This window comes from Argiope bruennichi, chromosome 10 (genome assembly GCF_947563725.1).
Source record: "Argiope bruennichi chromosome 10, qqArgBrue1.1, whole genome shotgun sequence".
NCBI classification, from domain to species: Eukaryota; Metazoa; Arthropoda; class Arachnida; order Araneae; family Araneidae; genus Argiope; species Argiope bruennichi.
The window spans coordinates 79,560,034-79,587,537 of NC_079160.1; the positions used below are offsets into that span (position 1 = coordinate 79,560,034).

Below are 27,504 nucleotides of genomic sequence, written 5' to 3' on the forward strand. Positions count from 1 at the left end.
AATCGACAGATTTGGTGGCAGAGGAATCGTTATCTGGGGTGGTATAATGTTGGGCAGCCGTACACCACTGCACGTCTTCGATGCGGGTACTGTCAATGCACATCGCTACAGCGATGAGATCCTTGAAGCCTATGTGAGGTTGTTCTGGGGTGCTTTTGGCCCAGAGTTCATGTTTATGGACGAAAACGTGCTTGCACACAGAGCCCAGATCGTTGATGATTTTCTTGAGGAAGAGGATATTCGACGTATGGACTGGCCCTCGAGGTCTCCGCATATCAATCCTATTGAACATGTTAGGGATGGCTTCGGAAGAGCCATTGCACTGCTTAACCCCCCTCCTAATACCCTCCAAGAGTTAAAAGCCGCGCTTTTGGAAGCATGGGCTTTCTTGCCCCAGGCCTTTATTGACACCCTTATAAACAGTATGAAAGCTCGTTGAGAAGCCTGTATAGCAGTGCACGGTAGTCACACTCCATACTAGACAGGCTTTTCCCGAGATAAATGTTTTATCTCTGATTCATAATGTAACACTTTTTGATATACCCTGTTTCTTTATTCCCAATTAAAATCTTTTCCATGTTGTTATGTGTCTATGTTCTTTCTTCCATTGTAGTGTACCTCTGTGCCAAATTTCGTGGCAACACAGTGAATAGTTTTTCATTTTTCGCATATTTTATGTTTGTGACCTTAATTTTGGACATGAGTGTATTTCGGCTGGCAAAAAAGTGTCCAAAATACATATTCTCGCGGTGGATTAAGCAAAAATGATATTTTCACGCCAAAAATGATAGAATCACGCCAAAAATCGATATTTTGTGACTATCTCTCACAAATGCCATTTATAATTCAGACCTTACACAATGTCTACAATTTTAAACGGGGAATGGGAGGATACGACCTTTATTAGAGAGTATGAGAGAAGGAGGTTTAAAGGGTACCACGCCAGCTGGTTTACTCTAAGAAAGGTTTTAAGAATTTTATTAAACTTAAGACTAACGTTTAGCTACAAAACTAAGCAATGATGAATACTTTTTAAAGCTCGTCTATTTTAAAACACTGTTACTTTTTCATATGTTATAATTGTATATTAATATCAGTTTCATTAGACAATATGAGGGAAGATTTCTGGAGACCACGCCATGGGCGCTATGCTATTTTGCTATGGGAGCTATGAAGAGTAAGCTACACAAAATATTGAATTAAAATATTTAGCAAAAATAATTTCAGCCAATCAACTGGATCATTACAGAACTGATAAATAACTGCTAAATTTGGTATGGATATATTTTGGACGGATAAAATGTGCACATCAGAGCGAGTTTTTAAAAGATTTTCTTTCTATCGGAATTTTAACCTATATCAAAACGAAGTGATTTTTTTTGCCAAAACTCTCAAAAGGGCTGTGCTATAAAATTTAATTATTTATGACACATTACATACGCCATTTTAAAACGATTTTTTTTAAATATTTAATGAAACCCACTTAGTTGTCATGTGTTTTTGTGATTTTAAATCTCAATTTAACTGACAGTTGGAATACTTTTTCTGATTTTACGACAAATGATTTTTCTGATTTTAAATTCCAACTGACAGTTAAATTGAGATTTAAAATCAGAAAAATCATTTGCCGTATAATTTTAACAATTTTGTGAAAATTTTAATAAATTGTTCTCATTGTTATTTCACCAAAGACACACGTCACATTTTACCAAACACACATGTCACATTTCACCAAAGGCAATATGCAAATTTTAATTGATTATCTAGACATTTAAGTCTTTAATGGTATTATGACGTCATAGGACTTGCCTCCATTAGAAATAATCTTGATTCCATCACAACAAACAGAACAGATGTAAAGTTTAAAATAAGAAGACTTTAATATCAATCATAATTTGATGATTTGAAATATTTTTCTGAGAGAATGTTAAACATCGTTTTTCTAATAAAAATTGAATTTACATCAAACGCAATCGATATTCCCGGCGAATCAGTTGTCGTTAAGGGCTTCTAATTTTTAATAAACTGTAGTCACTAATGATACTTTCTTGACTTAGATATTAGATTGAGTACTAGAGTAAAGCCGTTTTTTCTCAGTCCGAATCTAAAATGGACTTTTTAAAACCCTTGAGAATTTAAGAAACTTCAAGTTTAGCGACAGAGTCTGTTAAAATAAGATTTAGGAGTGAGTGATTAAAAGTTTCATTAATTTTTAATTTCCATTAAAAGGTTTCGTAAAATAATTCCATTCTCATTGTCTCAATTCAGGATACTTTGAGAAGAAATGATCATTTGATAGTGGCTTATGTCCCTTGATTATTCGCGAAAAATGCTTGGCAGCTGATGACTTTGTCAGGATGCTTCTTGATCTGGTTAAAACTCATAGACAACTTCTGAGCGTAATCTCCAATTTTATAAATTTTCAGGTCATTCTGTATGGCATTATTTCTATTGTTGTTGTTCAGCCTTACTATATTTCAGATATCAAAATTCAAAAAAGCCTTACTAGAGATTCTTCGTGAAGCCAAAATTCAAGAAAGTCTTACTCGAGATTCTCCATGAAGCCAAAATTCAAGGAACTCTTAATAGAGGTTCTTCTTGAAAACCATTGTCTCATATTAGGCCTCATTTAGCCTTACTAGAAAATTCAAGAAGCCCTACTACAGGTTCTCCATTAATCCGATATTCAAGGAAGCCTTACTAGAGATTCTTCTTGAAACCCATTGTCTCATATTAGGCCTCATATTAGCCTTATTAGAAGTTTCCCATGAAGCTAAAATTCCATGAAGACAAAATTCAAGGAAGTCTTACTTGAGATTCTCCATGAAGCCAAAATTCAAGGAAGCGTTACTGGAGGTTCTTCTTGAAACCCATTGTCTCATATTAGGCCTCATATTAGCCTTATTAGAAGTTCTCCATGAAGCTAAAATTCAAGGAAGCCTTACTAAGGTTCTCTATGAAGCCAAAACTCAAGAAAACTTTATTAGAGGTTCTCCATGAAGTCAAAACTCAAGAAAGCCTTACTAGGGATTCTCCATGAAGGCAAAATTCAAAGAAACTTCACTAGAGGTTCTCAGTGAAGTCAAAATTCAAGAAACCTTACTACAGGTTCTCCATGAATCCGATATCAAGGTTTTTCTTGAAACCCATTGTCTCATATCAGATCTCATTTTGCCTTACTAGAAGTTCACTTCACTTACTATAAGTCTTACTAGAGGTTCTTCTTGAAACCCATTGTCTCATACTAGGCTTCATATTAGCCTTATTAGAAGTTCTCCATGAAGCTAAAATTCAAGAAAGCCTTACCAGAAATTCTCCATGAAGCCAAAATTAAAGTAAGCCTTACTAGAGGTTTTCCATGAAACCAATATTCAAAAACGCCTTACTAGAGATTCTCCATGAAGGCAAAATTCAAGGAAACCTCACTAGAGGTTCCCCGTGAAATCAAAATTCAAGAAGTCTTACTAGAAGTTCTCCATGAATCCGAAATTCAAGGAAGCCTTACTAAAGGTTCTTCATGAAGCCAAAATTCAAGGAAGTCTTCCTAGAGGTTCTCCATGAATCCGAAATTCAAGGAAGCCTAACTAAAGGTTCTTCTTGAAACCCATTGTCTCATATTAGGTCTCATTTTACCTTACTAGAAGTTCACCATGAAACCAAAATTCAAGGAAGTCTTACTAAAGGCTCTTCTTGAAACACATTGTCTGATACTAGGCTTCATATTAGCCTTATTAGAAGTTCTCCATGAAACTAAAATTCAAGGAAGCCTTACTAAGGTTCTCTATGAAGCCAAAACTCAAGAAAACTTTACTAGAGTTTCTCCATGAAGTCAAAACTCAAGAAAGCCTTACTGGAGGTTCTCCAAGAATCTGAAATTCAAAAAAGCCTCTCTAGAGATTCTCCATGAAGGCAAAATTCAAAGAAACTTCACTAGAGGTTCTCAGTGAAGTCAAAATTCAAGGAAGCCTTATTAGAGGTTCATCATGAATCCGAAATTCAAGGAAGCCTTATTAGAGGTTCATCATGAAGCCAAAATTCAAGGAAGCTTTACTAGAGGTTCTCCAAGAATCTGAAATTCAAGGAAGCCTCACTAGAGATTCTCCATGAAGCCAAAATTCAAGGTAGTGAGAAAAGAGAGATTTCAATTGATTCAATGATCTGGGGCCTTCTTTGTATGCATTTTTGATGTAATTCCTCAAATTTAGATGGCATATGTCTGTGTCGAAATAAGAGTTCTTGCTTCTATACCAGGAATTATTTACTTAATGAGAATGAGGAGTGTTTGTGAATGAGCTGGTTTATTAAATGAACATTATTCCAAAATTTATGAGCACTGCAAATTTATTAATGGTATTCGAATTGAGTTCATGAGAATTATGAACTATTAACATATTTTTCTATAAAGATATTTGAGGAATATTGCACTTTACTTCAATTGTAATTTACGACTAACCATGTATTGTTATCCCAGTTTAATTTCTTGATTTAAATACTTGTATTTTCAAAGGTACTATGTATTTTCAAAACTAGGTAATATTGTCACGTAGGTTCTTTAGTGTGGAACTCAATGACACACACAAAAAGTAGAGATAAACCTATTGACTCTGAACTGAGAATACAGTGATTGACAGATCTGCTTTTATACTAGTAGGGAAAGTTCCAGAATACTTTTCTGGAGACAGTAAGAAAAGTCCAGAACACTTGTTTGGTAAACTAAAGAAATGCCCAGTATCTTCTGGAACATGAAATAAAGGAAAACATAAAATCAAGGAATTAAATATTTACACAGACTGTCAATCACATTGTCTCTAGCGGGATTTGAACTTACGATCTTTTGATTAAGAGATAAGTGCTATGATCATTCCGCCATGGAGAGTCGTCTGTTTCTTTTCAATGCGGCAATATTATTTTTTATGATATATATGTTTCAGGAATTTTAATTTAAAAGTTGCTATTTAACGTTAAGAAAGTTTCGTTAAATTATTCCAAATAAGTAATATTTATAGAAATTAGAAGGCAATTAAGAAAATCTGTCTATTATCCCTTGATCAAGGTCCTCTTATCTAATGGCCTTATTGATTTAGCGCAGACGAGTTAGAATGTCAAAAGTACTTAAAAATTTACTTAATAAACAATTACTTAACAAGATATTTATTTAATTGCAGCTTTAAATATATCAAAATAAAATGATGAATAGGGATTATTACATGATTACATCGATTTTTTAAATATTAAATAATGCCTTATTGAATAACTGTTCAATTGAATATAAAAGACTTTAAAAATATTTTTATACTAAGCATATCTGGGTCTATCAACTAAAATTAAATAAATTGATTGAAAAATTAAGCGGTTTTAGAAAATTATTTAAATAATATCTTCCAAAACCCATTAATGCCATCAACTGAAATATTAGAAATTTCGCAACAATTATGTTTAATAAAATGCATTTATAAGATATCAACCGAATGCTTTAGAAATTTTTGTAAATATCCCCGATTCGTCAATGGGTTGACTCAATGGTTAAAATGCTTGTAAATGTGAAGCGCGAAAACTGAAATAATGATAGTTTTCAAAGTTTAGATATAAATTATTTCTTGCCAAACGGCACCAAACTTTTCACACATTCTCCCTTTACCTCCTAGAGAATGGCTATATATTTCTTAAATAGTTTCGACTTAAGATACTTCAGCTTTTTTTAAATTGAAATCTAAGTTCAGACATCTGCTTCTTATAGAAACTTTCTAACAATTTTCAATAACAGATATTCTTTTCCTTCTATTTCTGGATTCAACTTATACTCTTTGTGCTATATCATGTAAAAAATGCAATTTCATTTCCTCTTAATTACCATGAATAAGTGTAAAATTCTCTGAAATGACCTCCAAAATTTGAATCAAAGTCACTGGCAATATTTGTTTTCCAGGACTAATTCCCACCAAAGGTTCATTTCCCCCAGAGTATCCCGATAAACCACCTCAACCCATACACGCGCTTTTGCTCCAGTATGTCTCCGTTGGTCCTCTATGCCGATATGCTGAAGACTTGAGAATTGCCACGAAAATTCTATCGTCTGAGGCTGAATTGAAAATGGATTTAAATAAGAAGGTAACGTAAAGGTATCGATTCAGTGAATAATAATGATGTTTTACTTTCTCTAATACATAATATTGTCACGAATCTGTTATACCTTTTCTTCCCACGTTAGTATCATTGTTGGAAGGAACGATTGACAAGACTTTTAATGAATTCTGAATGGTTGATTCATTAGTATCCAATCTTGAAGATAAGTTTGAGGACCCTTTAGAGATTTAGTAATGAATATTCTAGCTTAGAAAATCCAAGAATAATGAACATATTACTATTAGGAACTGAGATGAATAGATTCTTCTGGAGAATTCCATGTGTAGACTCGTTCTGTCGTAAGAATATATAAGACTAAATATCACAAATAAAATCAATCTCTTTCCGTATTCGCAACGCGTATACTTGTTTAAGAAATGTCTTGGTTGCATGTGTGCTTCCTGCACTTCGTATTTTCTGAAATATTCATGTGAAAAAGCCATTACTTAGTTTGTTGTATTAAATTCAACCTATAACCACTGGCAAATACATAAATAAAGTATTTAAAGAGGAATTATTGGGCGAACCAATTAAACAGGAAGTGTTTAAGCATCTAATGTGAAACAACTACATAATGATCACAAAAATAATTTGAGCACATTTTATCCTGAATATAAGGTTTCGACTCCAGGAGAAAAAATAATTCCCACTTTGTGTAAATTGCGCTGTAATTCTAGTCATTGTCCACAATGTTGAATTGAACTTCTTTATAATGAGTTCAAGAAACAATCATTAATTAACTATATATTTAACAATTATAGAACTCCCGTCATCAAATCTAGAGATTTTCTTCAATCTTTTTTGCCAAAGATATCATAATGCTTCTATCACGCGATAGTATTTGGCAGGTAAAACGCTTGTCTCGAATTTCTGTTTCTATTTTAAACCTTTGGAGAATGATTCTGAGCTTTAAATATATTCTGACTTTTGTAGGTAAAACCTGGAAGTATTAATAAAATAAATGAGGTACAGATTGAAGTTGCGGTTACAGTTGTTGAACAAGCTGCAAGATATGCAAATGATAGTAGTAATACACATTTAATTCTTCCGAAGTTCTTACAAAAAGCTTGTGGATTTTCAAATATACACCATTATTTGCACAGCAGCAAAATTTTCCTGCTTGCCATCTAAAATATGTTTGATTTTTTTCACTTTTAGAATTCTAAACTAATTCTAATTGCATGATGAAGAGAATATACATAAATATTTCAGCAGTGATCTACTTATTATGTAGGAATGTGCTTAGGCCTTTCTATGTAATTTGCATCTGCTGTATTAGAATAACAAAAAATTCACATTCTAAATTTTGAAGAATTAGCATGCTTTAGAACTGCACGCGTCCAATAAAAAAATAATATTTAGAAGTTACTGTTTCTGGGACCAGCAAATACACGGAAACAATGGCTATGTTTAATATCAATTTAAACTTTTATGTTTAACTTTCATTTTTTTTTCGTGATTTCCTCAAAAAAGTATTTTTAAGCATCAAATTCAGATTGCTATTATGTTATTTTTACTGGATTTACTCATTCTTTGTTCATTCTGTAAATGAACCTTTTTAATATTATCGAGTCCCAAAATACCATTATACCGTCCTGTTCATTTTTTTAGCTGTATACCGTCTTTAGCTCTCTGTAACCTCACATTCTTATGCCTCGTGTAATGTAATATGGAGTTTCCTGCAAACTTTCTTACTTATAGAATTTCTTGCGGACGTACTTAGAAATCTTTCAAAAAGAGAATCACACTATCAAATATTGGATGAAATAATGAAATAAACAAACATTGAATTTAACTGCGGCAATCTAAATAAATAGGCTGATTACTTAAATCCCTTATACTCTCCTTAACTTTAGAACGATGATGGCTATATTCAAGAAAGTGGTGTCTCTAAATACAGGGTGTTTATAAAGTCCCGGACCCATTTTCATGTTTAATAACTCATAAAATAATAAAGATAGATTTAAATTAATAACATAAATGGTTAAATAGACTCAAAAAGTTTCATGACCATGGCCAATGAACTTCCACGTGTGCCCCCTTCGTCGCACGGAGAATATCAAGTCGATAGTCAATTTCACGCCAGGTAGCGACAAGCATGTAGGCATCCACAGAGCCATTTGCGCACTTTATGGCGATTAACAATGCCAGAAACATGAAAGGATGCTTCATCGGAGAACATTATGCTCTTCAGAAAATCAGCAGCAGCTTCTATCCTCCTTAGCATATCTGTTGCAAAGGCCATCCTCCTAGGTCTATCGTTCGGTTCCAAAACTTGAACAATTTGAACTTTGTATGCATGCAGTCTTAATTTTTTCTTAATAACCTTGTACACCGTCGAAATTGGCATATCCAATTCTGTTGCCGCTGATCTCACAGATATTCTAGGATTGTGTAAAAATGTCTCTCTGACACGCTCAACATCAAAATCACTTGTGCAAGGACGTCTGGAACGTTTCTTATCTTCGATACTTCCAATTTCTAGAAAATTCTTTTTCCACCGCAAGATGCTGTTTTTGGATGGAGGATCTTTTTGGTAAATTCTTCTGAAATTTCTCTGTGCTTGCACTATCGATTTCATTTCTATGAACCACCATAAAATCTGTGCTTTCTCTTGTGGTGTATGCATTCTCCTTAATATCCGCTCGAATAAAACATCACATACAAAAGTACTACATAGAACAAACACATCAAAAGTAAACATAACATTGCAATAGTTGACAAAAACAAGAGAGAAAAATGCAATTAATAAGCAGACAATATTTAGAAAAGTACAGATATTTAGACTGGAAAATGAAATTATCTGAAATTAACCACACGCGCAGACGATATTTACAAAAGTAAAAATATTCAAACCTGAAAAGGAAAATATATGAGTTATTCTATCAATAAATGTCATAAGTGTGTTTATATCTTTATTATTTTATGAGTTATTAAACATCAAAATGGGTCCGGGACTTTATAAACACCCTGTATGTTAAAATGACTATATGTTATGCGTTACGCCCTTTTATAGTGCTATTTAGTTGCTAACTTCAGAGTTAGCATTCTTATCTAAAAAACGATACAATATTACAATTTGCTCCTTTTGTACAAGATAAAATAAAGATGTTAATTGCAAATTCGATTTATACAATAAGACAGCTATTGCACATTAATGCTAATAAGAAAAAAAAATCCAAACTTTCTGGATTTCTGAAATTGCGATATGCGTGAACTATGAAAATAAATGTTCTAATAAAACAACAATAAAAAAAACACATTAGCACCAGATATTGTTGTGAATTTGTAATTCCTGAGCATTTATCAATATTATTTCCTGCACAGTTTATCTCCTGGTGAGAAAGATAGTTTCACAGATATAGTAAGGATCCCCACTATTGGTGACAAACATGGCTACTATTTGGCGATTTTAGCGTAAAAAACGGAGGACCCGGAAAATTCGAGAATCTTGGCAATATTTGCATTTGGACTCGAGTTTGAATAAAAAGCTTCTTTGTCCTGTCATGGAAATTATAAAAAAACCGAGACAGGGCAGTAAAGTTAGTCAGTAGGAATGAGAAACAGTTGAATTGAGTTCAAACAAATAGTTGAACAAAGTCCTTTCGGCGATTTCTCCTTCGAGTATTTCCTTTGAGTGTTTTGCTTTGTTACGGTTGTTTATTACCGATTTGATGCTTGTGCATTATTGTTTAGTGCAAGTAGTATTGTTTATGCATGTGGCATCCATTTTATTACCATTCTATTACTCTCATTTTGAAACAATTTTTTTTCATTAAGTAATTTTTCATGAGTTCCATTTTTTCTAGAAATAGGAAACCTATTCTTCTGCTTAATGATATCTGTCTCTCGCTCCCGTTTGCCAATGTTGAAAGCTACTTTTTTCGGATACTTTCGTTTTATATTATGAAGTTTTTTTTGGATCTAGTTTGAGATGAGATATTTCATGTAGTGTCATTTGATACTGTCTTTTGAAAAATTGTTATAGTTTTTTGACTAAATTTTGTCTCACATTTTAATTTAAAATTTTTAATGCAGTCAAATCTTAATATATATAAATTACGTGTCACTTTGTTTGTCCGCGATGGACTCCTAAACTACTTAACCGATTTTGATCAAATTTGCACACCGTGTGCAGTTTGATCTAACTTAAAAGATAGGATAGCTCTCTTTTTTTGAATTTTTAATTAGAATTTTAATTATTAATTAAAAACTAACTTTCCCGCCAAAAATATCTTTTCATTTTCCCCACCGCCAAATAAGTACGGCTTCAGTTTTTTTCCCCAACAGTCATGAGGCTAGGCTTAAGATTTTTCGGCTGATTATTTGAAACGATTCTATTTATTTTCTTAATGTTTGATGCATTTAAAATGAAACATTGTTAATGAATCGATCTTTCAGATTCATTCTGAAGTACTTTTGAATTAAAATAAAACAGAATAAAGAAAATTAAAAATTTCTAATCTGCATAGCTTTACCCCAACTGGCGTAGAAAAACTCACACATTTGCGTTACCTTAACTGGCGTTGAAAATTCATGCATGCGCATTGTGTTCTGATTGTTGACATAACAACCATTATCAACGGATGATTTAAATTATTTTTAGGTTAGTTGCATGTTTTTGTAATTAAATTGCATTTATGTTAGTTATATATTTTTTGTATACGCTTATAGTTTTAAGTACATCGTTTCTTAATTTTTTTTTTAACCTGTTTTCAACCGATTATTTTAAACGATTCGTTTTATTTTCTTAGTGTTTGATGCATTTAAAATTAAACATTGTTAATGAATCGTTCTGGTCATAATGAATCTGAGAATATTTTGTTGACAAATTCTTGAAATATTACATAAATTAGGATATTCTTTAGTGCCCATAAAGTTTAAACTCTCAGTGACTGTTTTCAGTAATCATATTATTAAAAAAAATGGTTTGTTTCAGTAAAAAATATTATTATATTAATTACAGATTAATCCTTTCCACTTTAATTTATAGTATAAATTCTACGGGAACTAACAGAAAATGAGAGAGATACATATTACGTTATGACTGAAGGCGTTTATAATATTATGAGAGAATTATATGACTATCAAAATTTGAAGTTTTAAAATATTTTGATGAAGAAGCTATTAAAGTAGGAATTGCATAAAATATTTAATTATTAAAATTTTAATATAATTATATAAATTTTTGTTTTTTCACGAACCATTTTTGACATCAAAATGTCGCCAAGTTTGTACCAAAGTTTGGAATTGATCTTACATCTATTAAAAGTTTTTACGGCCATAATTTATTATCTGATATAAAGAGAACTGTATTCAATTGATTCTCAAAAGAATAATCGATGCAATTATTTCTTTTTTTTAGGTTGATTTAAAAAAACTGAAGATTTGTTATTTATCAAGTATACGATGTCCTTTTGTCGCTGATGTAGATAAAAACACAGCAGTTGCTCTGAAGCAAGTAAGTAAGTTTTTCTTCTGGACGAATTGTGGCAAATGCAAATAATCCACTTTAGAATTTTAATTTAATTCATTTTAAAAGTGTATTTTAATCTATTAAATGTGTATCTTCATGTATACTTTACATGTCTTTAAACTGCACAAGTGACCAAGAGAAACATTTTGAAGCTGTTCCGTGTATTCCCCGTATTCAAAGATATTTCACAAGTTTTCGCATTGTTAACTGTCGGCGAAATCTAAAACAATACTAAATATTGAAATATTGAAATACAATTCTGAATTGAATACTATTCTGTTGAAACATGTGGACGCGAGATTATGTGTACATTTTCAAACGAACTTTTATTGTTTGAAATTAATTGAGTGATACAAACCATCGCCAATCCCGCCAAGAACAAAGCGAAATCAAAAAGAAATTACACATTAATGTCAAAATTGTTATGTTGTGGTGGCAAACGGCAAAGAAATTTTAAACACTGAAAAATTGTATCATTCAAGATTTACAAACAGAATCGTTTAAATGTCATAAACTATTTATTTACAACAAGCGATTGAACTTTTATCTAAGATGTCATGGACAATCTTTCTAAGTAATAATTTAAAACTTCCTTTATTTATCAAATTCTTAATCAATTCTTAACTATATCTAAAGTTTCACATCTCTAAATCTTCAAGAAGTTAGCTTAAAATCGATTGCAAAATTTGCACCGATCAGACCGACAGAGAAAAAGAAATGAATTAATAAAGACATATTAAAAATGAGAAAATGTAACATATTTAATTAAACATTTTCTAAATAAAGAAAATTAATTCGCCCAATACCCACTGCATCCTCAGCTTTATCACTTACACAATGAGAATCAAATGCAAGTAAATTGAAAACTCCATCTTAAATCGACAAAAGTTCTTAGTATATTTAAAACAATGGTAGAGGAAATCCTAATACGGATGACAGTTCTTTAAAATTCTCATTTTCATGTGTCTTTCAGTTGTTATCATAAATAAAATTCTAATTAATTCCAGAAATATTAAATATTTTAATTCTCTCCTTTTTTTACTGTATATGATTGATTCGGTTCATATATTTAATATGTAATTTTGTTGCAGGCTGTCACATTCTTTGAAAAGAAATGCAGCACAGTAGCCAAGGAAATAAAGATGCCTTCTTTCTTTGATATCAACAGGTGCTTTTCTGCCCAGCTTCTTTATATCATAAAAGAATTAAAAAGGGAAATATACAGTATTACGAATTTTAAGGAAAATGAAGAATTCGTGAAATCTTTATTTGGAAAATCTAGATTGACATTCACAACAATAGTAGGATTATTTGTGACTTCTTCTTCTTTATTATTCAGAGAAGACAGACTTGATTACTATGCAAAAATGCTGAAAGAATTGATTGAAGAATTCAACAATATTTTCGATGAAGACACTATATTGTTAATGCCAACTGCTCCGTACATTGCACCTTACCATTATGGAGCGTTTCCATTCATGCTTAGTGTTACCTACACAGCACTTTTTAATGTATTTGGACTGCCAGCTACCCATTGTCAAATGGGTTTCAACCAACAGAAACTGCCTTATGGTATACAAATTGTTGGTTGCAAAGGCAACGATGCCCTGACGATTGCTTGTGCTGTTGAACTGGAAAAAGAATTCGGAGGATGGAAGCCGCCCGGAAAAGTGTAGACTACGAAATGTGCCTTAATAAAAAAATGTCCCATATCAAATGCCAATGTCTTATTCTTATCAATTTCCGAAGTTTGTCCTCTGTTACATTTACGCGATCAAAGTGAAGTTTGAGAATAGGAAGGTACAGTTCGTTTTAGAATCCCGAGACGACCACTTTTCGACGATTCTATCTCATTAAGGTGTGAGACGCGGAAGGATGGGCGCATTTCCGAGATTAACCTTTGATCTTAAATCCCCTCAATCTGTCACATGTATGTCAGTGTTGTGTCGTTTCGTTTCTGATAGCATTTTATTTTAACTCAAAACTGCGTATTGGAGAAGGCTGTTTGGAGTGGTACGAAGAAAATTTTGCTAATTATTTCATGTTATATATTTAAAAATAAAATATTCTTAAGTAGAAAAATCAGTAATAATAATGTTTGTTTAATATCAAAATATATAAAATATCATATATGTTAAAAAGTAATATTTATAATATTTTTAAGACGTTTCATATTTACAGCATTTCCTTAAACGAAAATAAAATGTTTTAAATAGAATAAACTCTCGATTATAAATTGTAGTTAAAAAAATATTGCCAAAAAATTCAATAACATATAAAAAAAAAGAATCTTTTTAAGATAAAAAATATCGTTATTATTTTGTAAAAAAGCAAGTACCAAATTTTAAGAACAGAATTTTTCATTTATTCTTCATAATTTAATGTTTATGCCTCTTACATTAAATAAAAATTGCTCTGAGATATTTTACTGTGCATTAGTGCCTTTTTCCGTCAGGATTACTAATTATCTGCAATGTCTACATCTCATACATCCGCGAGTAATCCGACTTTACTGTATTCTTAAATGTAAACCTCTGCTCTTTTCATCTTTTCTCTCACTCTTATTTTGACGGATTAAACCCATCTTAACGCATGCGCATAACCGCGGTAGGTTTTAGAACCGGTTGTCAAAAAATACAAGAACAAAATTCTTTTGAGACCAATCATAGGAAGATATTATTAATGACTTATCTATGCTTTTAATTTTGTCTGATCTGATCTAATTTTTTTAATTTTATTTGGAATCATTTATTGTACTGTTATTTCCCTGATATTAATACTCGCTTATTTTAAAAAGAATATTCTTTATTATCAACAAAGTGTATATATTATAAATTTTATCATAAAATATAAATACTTCGTTTCTTGTAGTCATATTTAGTAAAATACATGTATTCTTACAAATATAACAAAAAAAAAATTCGATTTTTTTCGAGCAAAAATTGCAAGAAATATTTTTTTAATTATAAAATAATAATAATAAAGTTCTTAGTAATTAAATAATTGAGATTCTTTCGCTGTATGTTTTGTTAATTCTTTTTAGTTGATTTAAAATGATATTTTTGTAGATTTTAAAGGAAACTTTAAGAGTTTCAAAGAATATATCAATTTCTTAATAATAAGATAATAATAATAATTTTCGTATTAATAAATTTCTTAGTAATAAAATAATAAATTTCTTAATAATAAAATAATAATAATAAATTTCTTAATAATTAAATAGTTGAGATTCTTTCGTTGCATGTTTTGTTAATTCTTATTAGTTGATTTAAAATGATATTTTTGTAGATTTTATAGGAAACATTAAAAATTCCAAAGAATATATCAATTAAAGCAAAATTTGAAATCGTTTCTTTTGTCATAAATATCATTTTTTATTTTGTTTTGTCTTTCTGTTATTGTGGTGGAATGAAGATCATTTTGATCCGTGCAGTGGAAGCAAGAGGACTCATCTTTTCGGAAAGATTTCTTTAATGATCACATTTCAGGCAAAACAAACATAAAACACGAAGCAAGACATTCAAGCATGAATCTTAACAGAACAGCATCACATCTAATTATTTGCAATCGCAATGCACTGTGGGATGCGTATTTGATCAGGTATCGCCATCTATTATCCAAAAGAGAAAACAGATTAATGCAACTGCTATATTATTAGTTTTAAACATATTGCAGAGAGTTGGTCACCATTGGTTTCGATTAATTTTATTTCGTCTGCATAAGTATTTTTGATAAGGAAGTAGAAATCTTGTAGGTTAAATATAATTAAGTCTACATATATCTAAAGACTTAAGAGATAAGAGATTAAGAGATAAGACTTCAGAGATTTTTAAGAGATAATTTTTTTCAGAGAAATAAAGAAATACAAGATGCTTATAGTTATTGCACTATAAACAGCATTCTAAAACGCAAACGGGTGAACGGATTGCAACGAAATTTGGTATATAAATAATAAACAAGATGTGCTCACGGAATTTCGAAAAAAAAAATCAAAATGTCCACTAGAGGGCTACTTTTCCAGAAAAACATTAAATTTAACACAATAAACGACTAAAATGGAATACAGAAGCAATATTAAAAATCGAGAACAAGAATTAGGAGTAATAAAATGTAAAGCCAGAAAAAGCTGTCAGTTCTATGAAAAAAAAAAATGTCGAGATTTGCATGCTTGCGAAGAAGAGAAAGCTTTATGCAAAATAAGGTTAGGATATGAAACATTTGCAGACGTTGTCATGTTTTATGTCCGTGCGATTTCTGGTTATGGGGCCACTTAAAACATCTGGCGTATCGTGCAGGTGTTGCGATGTTGAATGACTTAAAGTACTCCATCACGCTTCATATGCGAAGCATCACAACTGATCAGTTACGATCTGCTATTGAACACGCTGTCCACCGACTTGAAGGTGATCACATGGAGCACCTTTCTTTACATCATCCTAGACACAATTAACAACTGCTCCTCTTGTGGATTTTCGTCCTAATCTGTTCTTGTTTCTACAAACTGAGCCGTCTATTTTTTTCAAACAGGGTACTGTTATTTTCTTACCTTTACTTAATGTAGTTCGATTACAAGGTGATCAGAAACTAATCAATAAATGTTAATATTGTTTCTGTATTCCATTTTGATCTGTTCTTGTTCTTGCAAACTGAACTTTTATTTTTTTACTATAACTGAGTATTGTTATTTTTTACTATAACTGAGTATGGTTATTTTTTCCTTACCTTTACGTAATGTGGTTCAATAACCAGATGACCAGAAACTAGTGAATAAATATTAATATTGTTTCTGTAAGTGACCATTTCTTGACCACAGTTTCTGTAAGTGACCACAAGAACAGACCATTTTGGTCTGTTCTTGTTCTTGCAAACTGGACTTTTATTTTTTTACTATAACTGAGTATTGTTATTTTTTACTATAACTGAGTATTGTTATTTTTTACTATAACTGAGTATTGTTATTTTTTCCTTACCTTTACGTAATGTGGTTCAATAACAAAATGACCAGAAACTAGTGAATAAATATTAATATTGTTTCTGTAAGTGTATTCCATTTTGGTCTGTTCTTGTTCTTGCAAACTGAACTTTTATTTTTTTACTATAACTGAGTATTGTTATTTTTTCTTTACCTTTACGTAATGTGGTTCAATAACAAAATGACCAGAAACTAGTGAATAAATATTAATATTGTTTCTGTAAGTGTATTCCATTTTGGTCTGTTCTTGTTCTTGCAAATTGGACTTTTATTTTTTTACTATAACTGAGTATTGTTATTTTTTCCTTACCTTTACGTAATGTGGTTCAATAACCAGATGACCAGAAACTAGTGAATAAATATTAATATTGTTTCTGTAAGTGTATTCCATTTTAGTATGTTCTTGTTCTTGCAAACTGAACTTTTATTTTTTTGCTATAACTGAGTATTGTTATTTTTTCTTTACCTTTACGTAAAGTGGTTCAATAACAAAATGACCAGAAACTAGTGAATAAATATTAATATTGTTTCTGTAAGTGTATTCCATTTTGGTCTGTTCTTGTTCTTGCAAACTGAACTTTTATTTTTTTACTATAACTGAGTATTGTTATTTTTTCTTTACCTTTACGTAATGTGGTTCAATAACCAGATGACCAGAAACTAGTGAATAAATATTAATATTGTTTCTGTAAGTGTATTCCATTTTGGTCTGTTCTTGTTCTTGCAAACTGGACTTTTATTTTTTTGCTATAACTGAGTATTGTTATTTTTTCTTTACCTTTACGTAATGTGGTTCAATAACAAAATGACCAGAAACTAGTGAATAAGTATTAATATTGTTTCTGTAAGTGTATTCCATTTTGGTCTGTTCTTGTTCTTGCAAACTGAACTTTTATTTTTTTACTATAACTGAGTATTGTTATTTTTTCTTTACCTTTACGTAATGTGGTTCAATAACAAAATGACCAGAAACTAGTGAATAAATATTAATATTGTTTCTGTAAGTGTATTCCATTTTGGTCTGTTCTTGTTCTTGCAAACTGGACTTTTATTTTTTTGCTATAACTGAGTATTGTTATTTTTTCCTTACCTTTACGTAATGTGGTTCAATAACCAGATGACCAGAAACTAGTGAATAAATATTAATATTGTTTCTGTATTCCGTTTTGATAGTTTATTGTGTTAAATTTAATGTTTGTCCAGAAAAAGTGCCCTCTGGTGGAAATTTTGGAACTAATTATTTTTTTTTTTCAAATCAAATTTTTTTAATAGTAAAAAGATCTTGAAAATCATAAGTTTCTATTGAATTAATTTTATTATTTTGGTGCAATTCAGTGATTTTGCTGTTGTTTTTTATAGCCCAGGTGAAGTTTTCCTTTTAAATAAAGTTGATAGTGGTACAGAGACATTTAGAGAAAATGTTTCCGGGTCAATTCAAATATGCCACAAAAAATAAATCTTAAATTTGATAAGTTGTTTATTTGATAAGTTGGAAATTTACGATAAGCAACAATATATGAAATGTTATTAGTTACATTACAACATTTTATTTTTACTTTCTCTTATACGTAGTTTAGAGAAATTCGTCAAAAAATTCGAGCTCCATGAATTTTGTCGAATCTCCACGTTTTGGATCTCTCTGAATTCGAAAAACACATTTTTTTTGAAAATGTCCATCTGTCTGTCTGTCTATGACATAGATAACTCACAAACGCTTTAAGCTAGACGGTTGAAATTTGGTATACGGTCTCTACACCAAATTTTCAGATTTCTATCAAAGTTTGAGAAAAATCTATTTTTTAGGAAGTCCATCTGTACGGCTGTTCGAATATAAGTTACCACGATAATTAGAGAATAAATAGATCTAGATAGATAAAATTCGGTTCACAGACTTCACATCAATAGTGTGGACATCTGTCAAATTTTGAGCCAAATCCAACTATGGGTTTAATATCTGTCGGACTGTACTTTCAAAAACATATACATTCAATAAATCAAAAAAGCAATAATTTAAATATATCAAATTGGGAACTAGATTTTGTGACTATTGTGTTTTGTGTCAGAGTTTTGTTTCAAATGATTGAGAAAAATGTAGCTAAAAACGCAAATTCGATTTTTGGATACTATTAACGCATTCTAGGAATGAATCGTGAAATAACTCGCCAATAACGACACGATAGATTCAGTTTTTACTGAATCTATGCTAAATTCCGCCAAAAATAATAATTTTGTAACTATAGTACACCAATGCCCTTTAAGGAGTTCTATGGCATATGGTTTAATAAACGTGTCATGCCATAGAATTCCTTAAAGGGCATTGGCGTACTATAGTTACGAAATATTAACATTTGGCGGAATTTAGCATAGATTCAGTTTTTGCTGAATCTATGCTAAATTCCGCCAAAAGTTAATATTTCGTAACTATAGTACGCCAATGCCATGTAAGGAGTTCTCTGGCATGACACATTTATTAGAGAGTATGCGAGAAAGTTTTGGGGGGACAACTGCCGCTGTTTTCCTTAAAGCAGAAATTTTTTTCTTAATGAAATCGATGTTAGAATTGCTTAGTTTGTAAGTTTCCGATATTTTTAAATTGTTATCTACTATCCCAAACATAATTTTTTGCAAATGATAGCATAATTGTCAGCTGCTACCAATGGAAATAATTACGAGTTTATTTTGTAGTGGTTGAATGTAATTTTTAATATTTTTATGTCCTCGCTCTCTATAGTTAAAATTGATTAGTCTAAAACATTTCTAATAAGGTTTTTGATGCTAAAATATAGAGTCCATTTCCATTCTGTGAAAAATTGTAGGGAAACATCAAATTTGGTGGCAACGTTTAGGCAGAAATTGCCTAGGTCATTAAGCAAACTTTTTGGTATTTTTTTTTTAAACTTTTTGATATACTTTTTTGAAATTTTGAAACTTTTTAGAATACTTTTTTGAAATTTTGTAACTTTTTAGTATATTTTAAAGAATTTGTGAAACTTTTTCGTACATTTTAAAGAGTTTTTGAAACATTTTTGTATATTTTTTTAAAGAGATTTTGATAATTGGGCGGAATTCAGTGCCTTTGATCATAAGTATCCTTAAATCATTATTTTCGATTGTCCAAGTTACCTCTTATGAAACACTTATGAAAAAAAACAATGTAATTTTTAATTTGTCTTTACTGCAAATGCATTGAGAATTAAAGCATTATTACTGATTTTTTTTCTAATCTTTTGCAGAAATAATTGTAGTTATAGATACTTCTTCCGGTAATTGGATCATAACTGAAGAGTTTATTAATCGATTGTCCAAGTTACCACTTATGATACGCTCATGAAAAAGATCAACGTAATTTTTAATTTCTCTTTATTGCAAATGCATTGAGAATTAGAGCATGATTTCTGATTTTTTCAATGCATTTATAGAAATAATTTTAGATATAGATACTTCTTCCGATAATTGGATCATAATTGAAAAGTTTATTAATCGATTGTCCACGTTACCACTTATAATACGCTCATGAAAAAGAACAACGTAATTTTTAATTTGTCTTTATTGCAAATGCATTGAGCATTAGAACATTATTACTGATTTTTTTTCTAAGCCTTTACAGAAATAATTGTAGTTATAGATACTTCTTCCGTTAATTGGATCCATAATTAGATTGATAATTATGGATCAATCTAATTTTTAATTTCTCTTTATTGTTAATGCATTGAGCATTAGAGCATTATTTCTGATTTTTTTCTAAGCCTTTACAGAAATAATTGTATTTATAGATACTTATTTCGGTAATTTGATCATAATTAAAGTTTGTATTAATTTTTACATTTTTTTTTATTGGAAATAGAAGTTTCTTAAAGTATTGAGTTGAATTTGAATTCCTCGAATGATAATTTTTTTAAGATAACGGTCATATATATTACTCTAATTAGCGTTTAGTATATATACTACTTTATAGTATATATACTACTTTATAGTATATATACTACTTTATAGTATATATACTTAGTGTTAGTATATATACTACTTTAATTAGCGTTTTGTAGTAAATCTTTTATAATTCTTGCTTTATAGATATCATGAATAAGAGTGAGGAAGAGTTTTTTTATTTAGTTGCACAATCAATTGATGCGTTGTTTGGCCTTTTTCATTCGGTTTCTGCCTTTTAATACTGATTTATTGTTTTTTGCTTTGTCGTATACGTAGTATAGAGAAGGTATGGTAATAGCCAGAAAATTTGAACTCGAGGTTTTGACGAATGCCGACGTTTTAGACTTCCATTAACTTCCGTTCAAAAAACACATTTTTGATAAATGCCTGCACAAGGATCTGTGACAAAGAGAACTGTGAGATAGACAATTGAAATTTAATATACAGTTTTTACACCAAATTTGCAGATTTTTATCAAATCTTGAGCAAAATTCGTTCAGAGGAAGTTCGTAAGTCCGGCTGTTCGAATATAAGTTAGCATGATAACTATAAAACGAAGAGAGCTAAATAGACACGGTTCAATACACAAATTTTATATCTATAGTGTAAGTCATACATCTGACTCTCCGACCCACCCGAAGATACACGGATAAAAATACTGAATGACCGGACCGCCGCAACAGCAACACCGGAGGGAACTGTGGTTGAGTCCTAAGATCATCGGCCACGGTACAACCCTTCCCGAAGGAAGTACGGCCCGTCAACTAATGGGAGGAGCCAGATGTCTCACATTTTGTGTGCCCTCCAGGGTGGCGAGATCCAACCACCATACCGGAAGCATCTCATCCTCATTTAGAAGTGCCCCACTCCCGGGGGTTATCTTCATTATTTATCAACCATCTGACTCTCCGAACCGCCACGGAGGCACACGGATTTAAACCATAAGGCTGAATGACCAGACCGCCGCAACAGCGGCACTGGCGGGAACTGTGGTTGAGTCCTAAGGGTACTACCGGCCACGGTACAACCCTCTCCGAGGGAAGTATGTCCCGTCATCGATGGGAGGAGTCAGATCCCCCACCTATTTGTGTACCGTCCAGGATGGCGAGATCCAAACACCATGCCGGAAGCATCTCATCCTCATTTCGAGGTAGCCCCCCGGGAGAATATATCTATAGTGTAGACATCTATCAAAATTTGAGCCAAATCCAACAAAGATCGATTGTCTCTCGGTTTCGGAAACATGTAAATGCTAAAATTAAAAAACGCAATAACTTAGATATATGTAATTTGGTATGGGATTTTATGATTACAAGTGCAGTTTGGTAAGAAATCTTTGCTTTAGTTGGTCGAGAAAAACGTTTTTATAGCAAAAATTCAATTTTCGGATACTATTTACCGCATCCCAGGGATTAATCAACAAAAAACTCGCCAGGGATCATATAACAGATTCAGTAAAAATACTTAATTCGCACCAAAAGTTAATATGTCGCAACTATTGTACGCCAATACCATGCAAGGCGTTTTCTGGCTAGACAAATTTATTAGAAAGTATACGAGAAAGCTTTGGGGAGACCATTCTATAGCGTTCCATAAATTGGAGCATTTTGCGCATTCGCATCGTTTGTGTTTTTGCTTTTTATATATATTTTTAAAGTACTGTTTATTCTGGTTATTTTCATTTTATTTGTTGATTCTCCTGTTACATTTTTTGTTGTTATGTTTTTACTTTTCTTAGAATTTGTCCTTTGCTTGTTTCTTATTTTGTCTATAACTATATCTATATGTATATATAAAAAATAAAACTTTTTGTGCTATAATATTTTCAGAAGTTATGTCAAAAGAACGCCAAAGTTTCATTTAATTTTTAATTAGTTAAAATTTCAGGAGAATTGCTCCTAGGAGCACATTCCCACTTCCAAAGTATGAATGTTCCATATTTGGTAGTTGAATGCCAAATGGTCAATATAACTAGTATTTTATTAGCCGCCTTTGGCGATAATGTAATTTTTTTTTTTGGGGGGGGGGGGTAGTTTACTTTAGTTACATTAACGTCCTGTTTAAAAGCAACATTAGGGTTACTTTGGGACGAACTTCGTAATTTTGAATCGTGGTTAGATGACGGAGGACACCTGAGCTGGCACTTCCCCCTCCAAACTTCCACACCACACCAGTGGGTGTACGTTTGGTCCAGACGGATTTAACATACACCAGACCCGTTTACATGAAGGTCGCTGGATGAAATCCGGTCTCGAACCTGAAACCCTTCGATTTCCAAGTCGAGATCTTACCACCATGCCAGGTTTAAATTATTCCGCAGTGCACATTTCTCTCTCCCAAAGTTTATATATGCCAATCTTGATAGCTGTAGATCAAATGGTTTAGTTTGTAGAGCGCCAACTCCACATACACAGATAAACATAAAAATGCATACATTCATCTTCATTATTAGTAGAAATTCCTTAAACAATACATATCAAATGTACGAAACAAGGTAAGCAAATCAAAATGCAAACGAAGTAATGTAACTTGAAAGTATATGAAATTACTTTCATGTTTGGAAAAATGTATCGGTGATAGCAATTTATTTCACCTATGAAAGGAAATAAGACACCTATTACATTCATGATCTCCGACTTTCATCTTATGTCTGCCTTGAAAGCAACCAATACCAATAAGATATCTTCTGAAACGGAAAGACGGTAACGCAGAAGGTTGCCAAACATCAGAATGAAGATTTTTCCGTTCTTTTTTCTATTGTGCTCTGAAAATAAATGAAGTTTCTGTAAAAGTTAAAATTTTTATACCTTTGCGAGGCAGAAGTGGTGGCTATTAGAAGTGCTCTGGAGTTTGTCCCTCAACGCAATATAAAAGGGGAAAGATAATTTCTGATTCAAGATCGGTTTTAATGGCCCTTGATTTCGTTGGTGAAACAAAAGAAAAATATTGGATATAAAAGAAAAATTTCTGAACTTAACGTTGTAATGATCTGGATCAGAACTCATCAGGGGTTATTGGAAACGAAAAAGCACATACACTAGTCAAGGAAGCTTTAAACTTAGAAACCCCCTAAAATTATCTTTCCATGAGTTCCAAAATCCAACTCAGAAATGAGACAAACAAAACACAACTAATAATTAAGGATTGGCAGGAGAGATGTATTTTCTGTGCATCAGAGTCGTTTCTTTGACCAATGTTCGACTTGTCAGTATGGCACCGAAGAAGGATATATAAATCACCTGATCAAAACCTGTGCGCTATGGTGAGAATACAGACTTAGATGGCCAAGAAATTGGATGTCTCTTGACGTCGAAGAACTCATAAAAATTCCAGTCATTAAATCTTAAATTAGGGACATTTCGTCAAATCCTTTGTATTTAGCTCTCTCCTAATGTAAAAAGTTAACACTCATTTAATGTATTTGATGCATTTTTAATGTTTCACAACTTAATATATAATGTAAAAGGTAATGTTTTATTTTTCTATTCTTTTTCTGTACCAATATGCGTTTTGTCAAGCGGGTTCTTTATTGTTTGCAGGGATCCAGTGTTATCAAATGTAGTTTGTTCCTTCGTGTTAGGTGGGGTTGCTCTTCTGCGGCCCCATCAAGTTTTCCGCATGGCATCTGGCTAGGTCGGGGTATCGCACAGTATACCTTTGCGAAGAACATTAACTTAAGTCATACGACTACGTTGAAAAAAATCGACTTCTTTGGCGAAAAATGATTTTTAAATTTTTTTTATTGTAGATAAAACTTTTCTCTTTTTCAAAACCCCTTACTATTTTTTAAGTGTATTAGAAAGAGAAAAAAAAGAAAAGAAAAGGTTGAAACGGTTATAATATACTTTGTCTGAAGCAAAAACAAAATCGGAAGTAGCATGTCGAAGTGAAATGCGGTCTTACAATTGTAATATTTTACATTTTTTCTGTTTTTATGTATATGATACAATAAAGGACATATATGGTGCGAATTTTGTGAAAAGATTAGAATAAATTTGTGCATATATAGCAAAGGCTTGGTGCTCTACTTCAAAAATTAAAAAAAAAGGTATAAAAAGGAAAATTTATCTGTCTATTAGAAAATCTTTTGGTGAATCTATCGATACATCAATAAATTGCAAAACTACTACGGACTCATAAATCATAGAAACCAAGTCAACTTGCAAGATATTTGAAATACTATCAATGCAATATTTTTTTTTAATGTTACATTATCAATGATCGAAAAGTTTTGATAGTTAACGCAAAGATTTTTGACGAGACATTCAAAGATAAGATGGTAGGAGCCTCACAACATATAATGGACAGAAGAAGTCCTATCTTTAAGAAACTGCGCAATCAAAAATTTCTGTGTAAATGTCTGAAAAGTGAAATATAAAATATAAATTAATGTTTTAATGGCATGCTATGGAATTTCGAAACAGTATTTTGTACAATTAAAATCCATACAGAAAGGGTCATTTATATACCTATGCTTTAATTTGATTAAGGTCATAAAGTTGTATTAGTGTGTTTAAATGTCTGAAAAGTGAAATGCAAAATACAAATGAATGTTTTAAAGGCGTGCTATGGAATTTCGAAACAGTATTTTGTACAATTAAAATCCATACAGAAAGGGTCATTTATATACCTATGCTTTAATTTGATTAAGGCCATAAAGTTGTATTAGTGTGTTTAAATGTCTGAAAAGTGAAATGCAAAATGCAAATGAATGTTTTAAAGGCGTGCTATGGAATTTTGAAACAGTATTTTGTACAATTAAAATCCATACAGAAAGGGTCATTTATATACCTATGCTTTAATTTGATTAAGGTCATAAAGTTGTATTAGTGTGTTTAAATGTCTGAAAAGTGAAATGCAAAATACAAATGAATGTTTTAAAGGCGTGCTATGAAATTTTGTAGATTTAAAATCAGTACAGCTAGGGTCATTTATATACCTATACTTTAATTTTTTTAAGGTTATGAAGTTGTATTAGTGTGTTTAAATGTCTGAAAAGTGAAATGCAAAATACAAATGAATGTTTTAAAGGTGTGCTATGGAATTTCGAAACAGTATTTTGTACAATTAAAATCCATACAGAAAGGGTCATTTATATACCTATGCTTTAATTTGATTAAGGTCATAAAGTTGTATTAGTGTGTTTAAATGTCTGAAAAGTGAAATTCAAAATACAAATGAATGTTTTAAAGGCGTGCTATGGAATTTCGAAACAGTATTTTGTACAATTAAAATCCATACAGAAAGGGTCATTTATATACCTATGCTTTAATTTGATTAAGGTCATAAAGTTGTATTAGTGTGTTTAAATGTCTGAAAAGTGAAATGCAAAATGCAAATGAATGTTTTAAAGGCGTGCTATGGAATTTTGAAACAGTATTTTGTACAATTAAAATCCATACAGAAAGGGTCATTTATATACCTATGCTTTAATTTGATTAAGGTCATAAAGTTGTATTAGTGTGTTTAAATGTCTGAAAAGTGAAATGCAAAATACAAATGAATGTTTTAAAGGCGTGCTATGAAATTTTGTAGATTTAAAATCAGTACAGCTAGGGTCATTTATATACCTATACTTTAATTTTTTTAAGGTTATGAAGTTGTATTAGTGTGTTTAAATGTCTGAAAAGTGAAATGCAAAATACAAATGAATGTTTTAAAGGTGTGCTATGGAATTTCGAAACAGTATTTTGTACAATTAAAATCCATACAGAAAGGGTCATTTATATACCTATGCTTTAATTTGATTAAGGTCATAAAGTTGTATTAGTGTGTTTAAATGTCTGAAAAGTGAAATGCAAAATGCAAATGAATGTTTTAAAGGCGTGCTATGGAATTTTGAAACAGTATTTTGTACAATTAAAATCCATACAGAAAGGGTCATTTATATACCTATGCTTTAATTTGATTAAGGTCATAAAGTTGTATTAGTGTGTTTAAATGTCTGGAAAGTGAAATGCAAAATACAAATGAATGTTTTAAAGGCGTGCTATGAAATTTTGTAGATTTAAAATCAGTACAGCTAGGGTCATTTATATACCTATACTTTAATTTTTTTAAGGTTATGAAGTTGTATTAGTGTGTTTAAATGTCTGAAAAGTGAAATGCAAAATACAAATGAATGTTTTAAAGTTGTGCTATGGAATTTCGAAACAGTATTTTGTACAATTAAAATCCATACAGAAAGGGTCATTTATATACCTATGCTTTAATTTGATTAAGGTCATAAAGTTGTATTAGTGTGTTTAAATATCTGAAAAGTGAAATGCAAAATACAAATGAATGTTTTAAAGGCGTGCTATGAAATTTTGTAGATTTAAAATCAGTACAGCTAGGGTCATTTATATACCTATACTTTAATTTTTTTAAGGTTATGAAGTTGTATTAGTGTGTTTATTGTGTAAATGTCTGAAAGGTGTAACACAAAATACTAATGAATGTTTTAATAGCATGTTTTGAAATTTCGAAACAGAATTTTGTAGAGTTAAAATTAATACAGTAAGAGTCATTTATATATCTGTGTTTTAATTTGATTAAGGTTATAAAGTTGTATTAACAATTTAAAACAATTCAAAGTTGAGAACTGAAACTAGTATTAAGTGTATTGATATAAAGTGAAAATGAGCTAATTAGAGATTCCAAGACATTCAAAGCCGAAAGCAAAAACTCAAAGAAAAACATTTTTGCAAAAAAATATAAGGAACGCTTGCAAAATAAAAAAAAAAGTATAAAATCTCTCATAGTGAAAATTTTTAAACTTCTGTGACCATTTTTATCATGTTTTTTAATTAAAGGAAATCTTTAACTGCAATTTTCTCAAAACATTATTTTTCATTAAAAAAAAAGCTTCACCTTTTTAATTATACAAATAATATAAGCAATGAATTGAGGCAAAATTTGTTCATTTAATAAAATATTTTTCATTTATAGACGTTTATATCGAAATCAGTCGTTAATATTTAGAAAAAATACATTTTCACACACACACCTCCAAATTTAATTGATT

At 31.0% G+C, this 27,504-nt stretch overlaps 1 protein-coding gene across 3 annotated transcripts in view; it reads left to right on the forward strand.

The window, feature by feature from the left end:
* LOC129988198 (fatty-acid amide hydrolase 2-B-like) overlaps positions 1–13,587 on the forward strand; it is a 52,742-nt gene extending 39,155 nt beyond the window's left edge. For all 3 annotated transcript variants that reach the window (XM_056096357.1, XM_056096356.1, XM_056096358.1), the window contains exons 6-8: positions 5,927–6,108; positions 11,489–11,584; positions 12,691–13,587. In XM_056096357.1, coding sequence (XP_055952332.1) covers positions 5,927–6,108; positions 11,489–11,584; positions 12,691–13,275 — 863 coding nt within the window. In that variant the 3' untranslated portion in view covers positions 13,276–13,587. The remainder of the gene's footprint in view (positions 1–5,926; positions 6,109–11,488; positions 11,585–12,690) is intronic.
* The last annotated feature ends 13,917 nt before the right edge of the window (positions 13,588–27,504 follow it).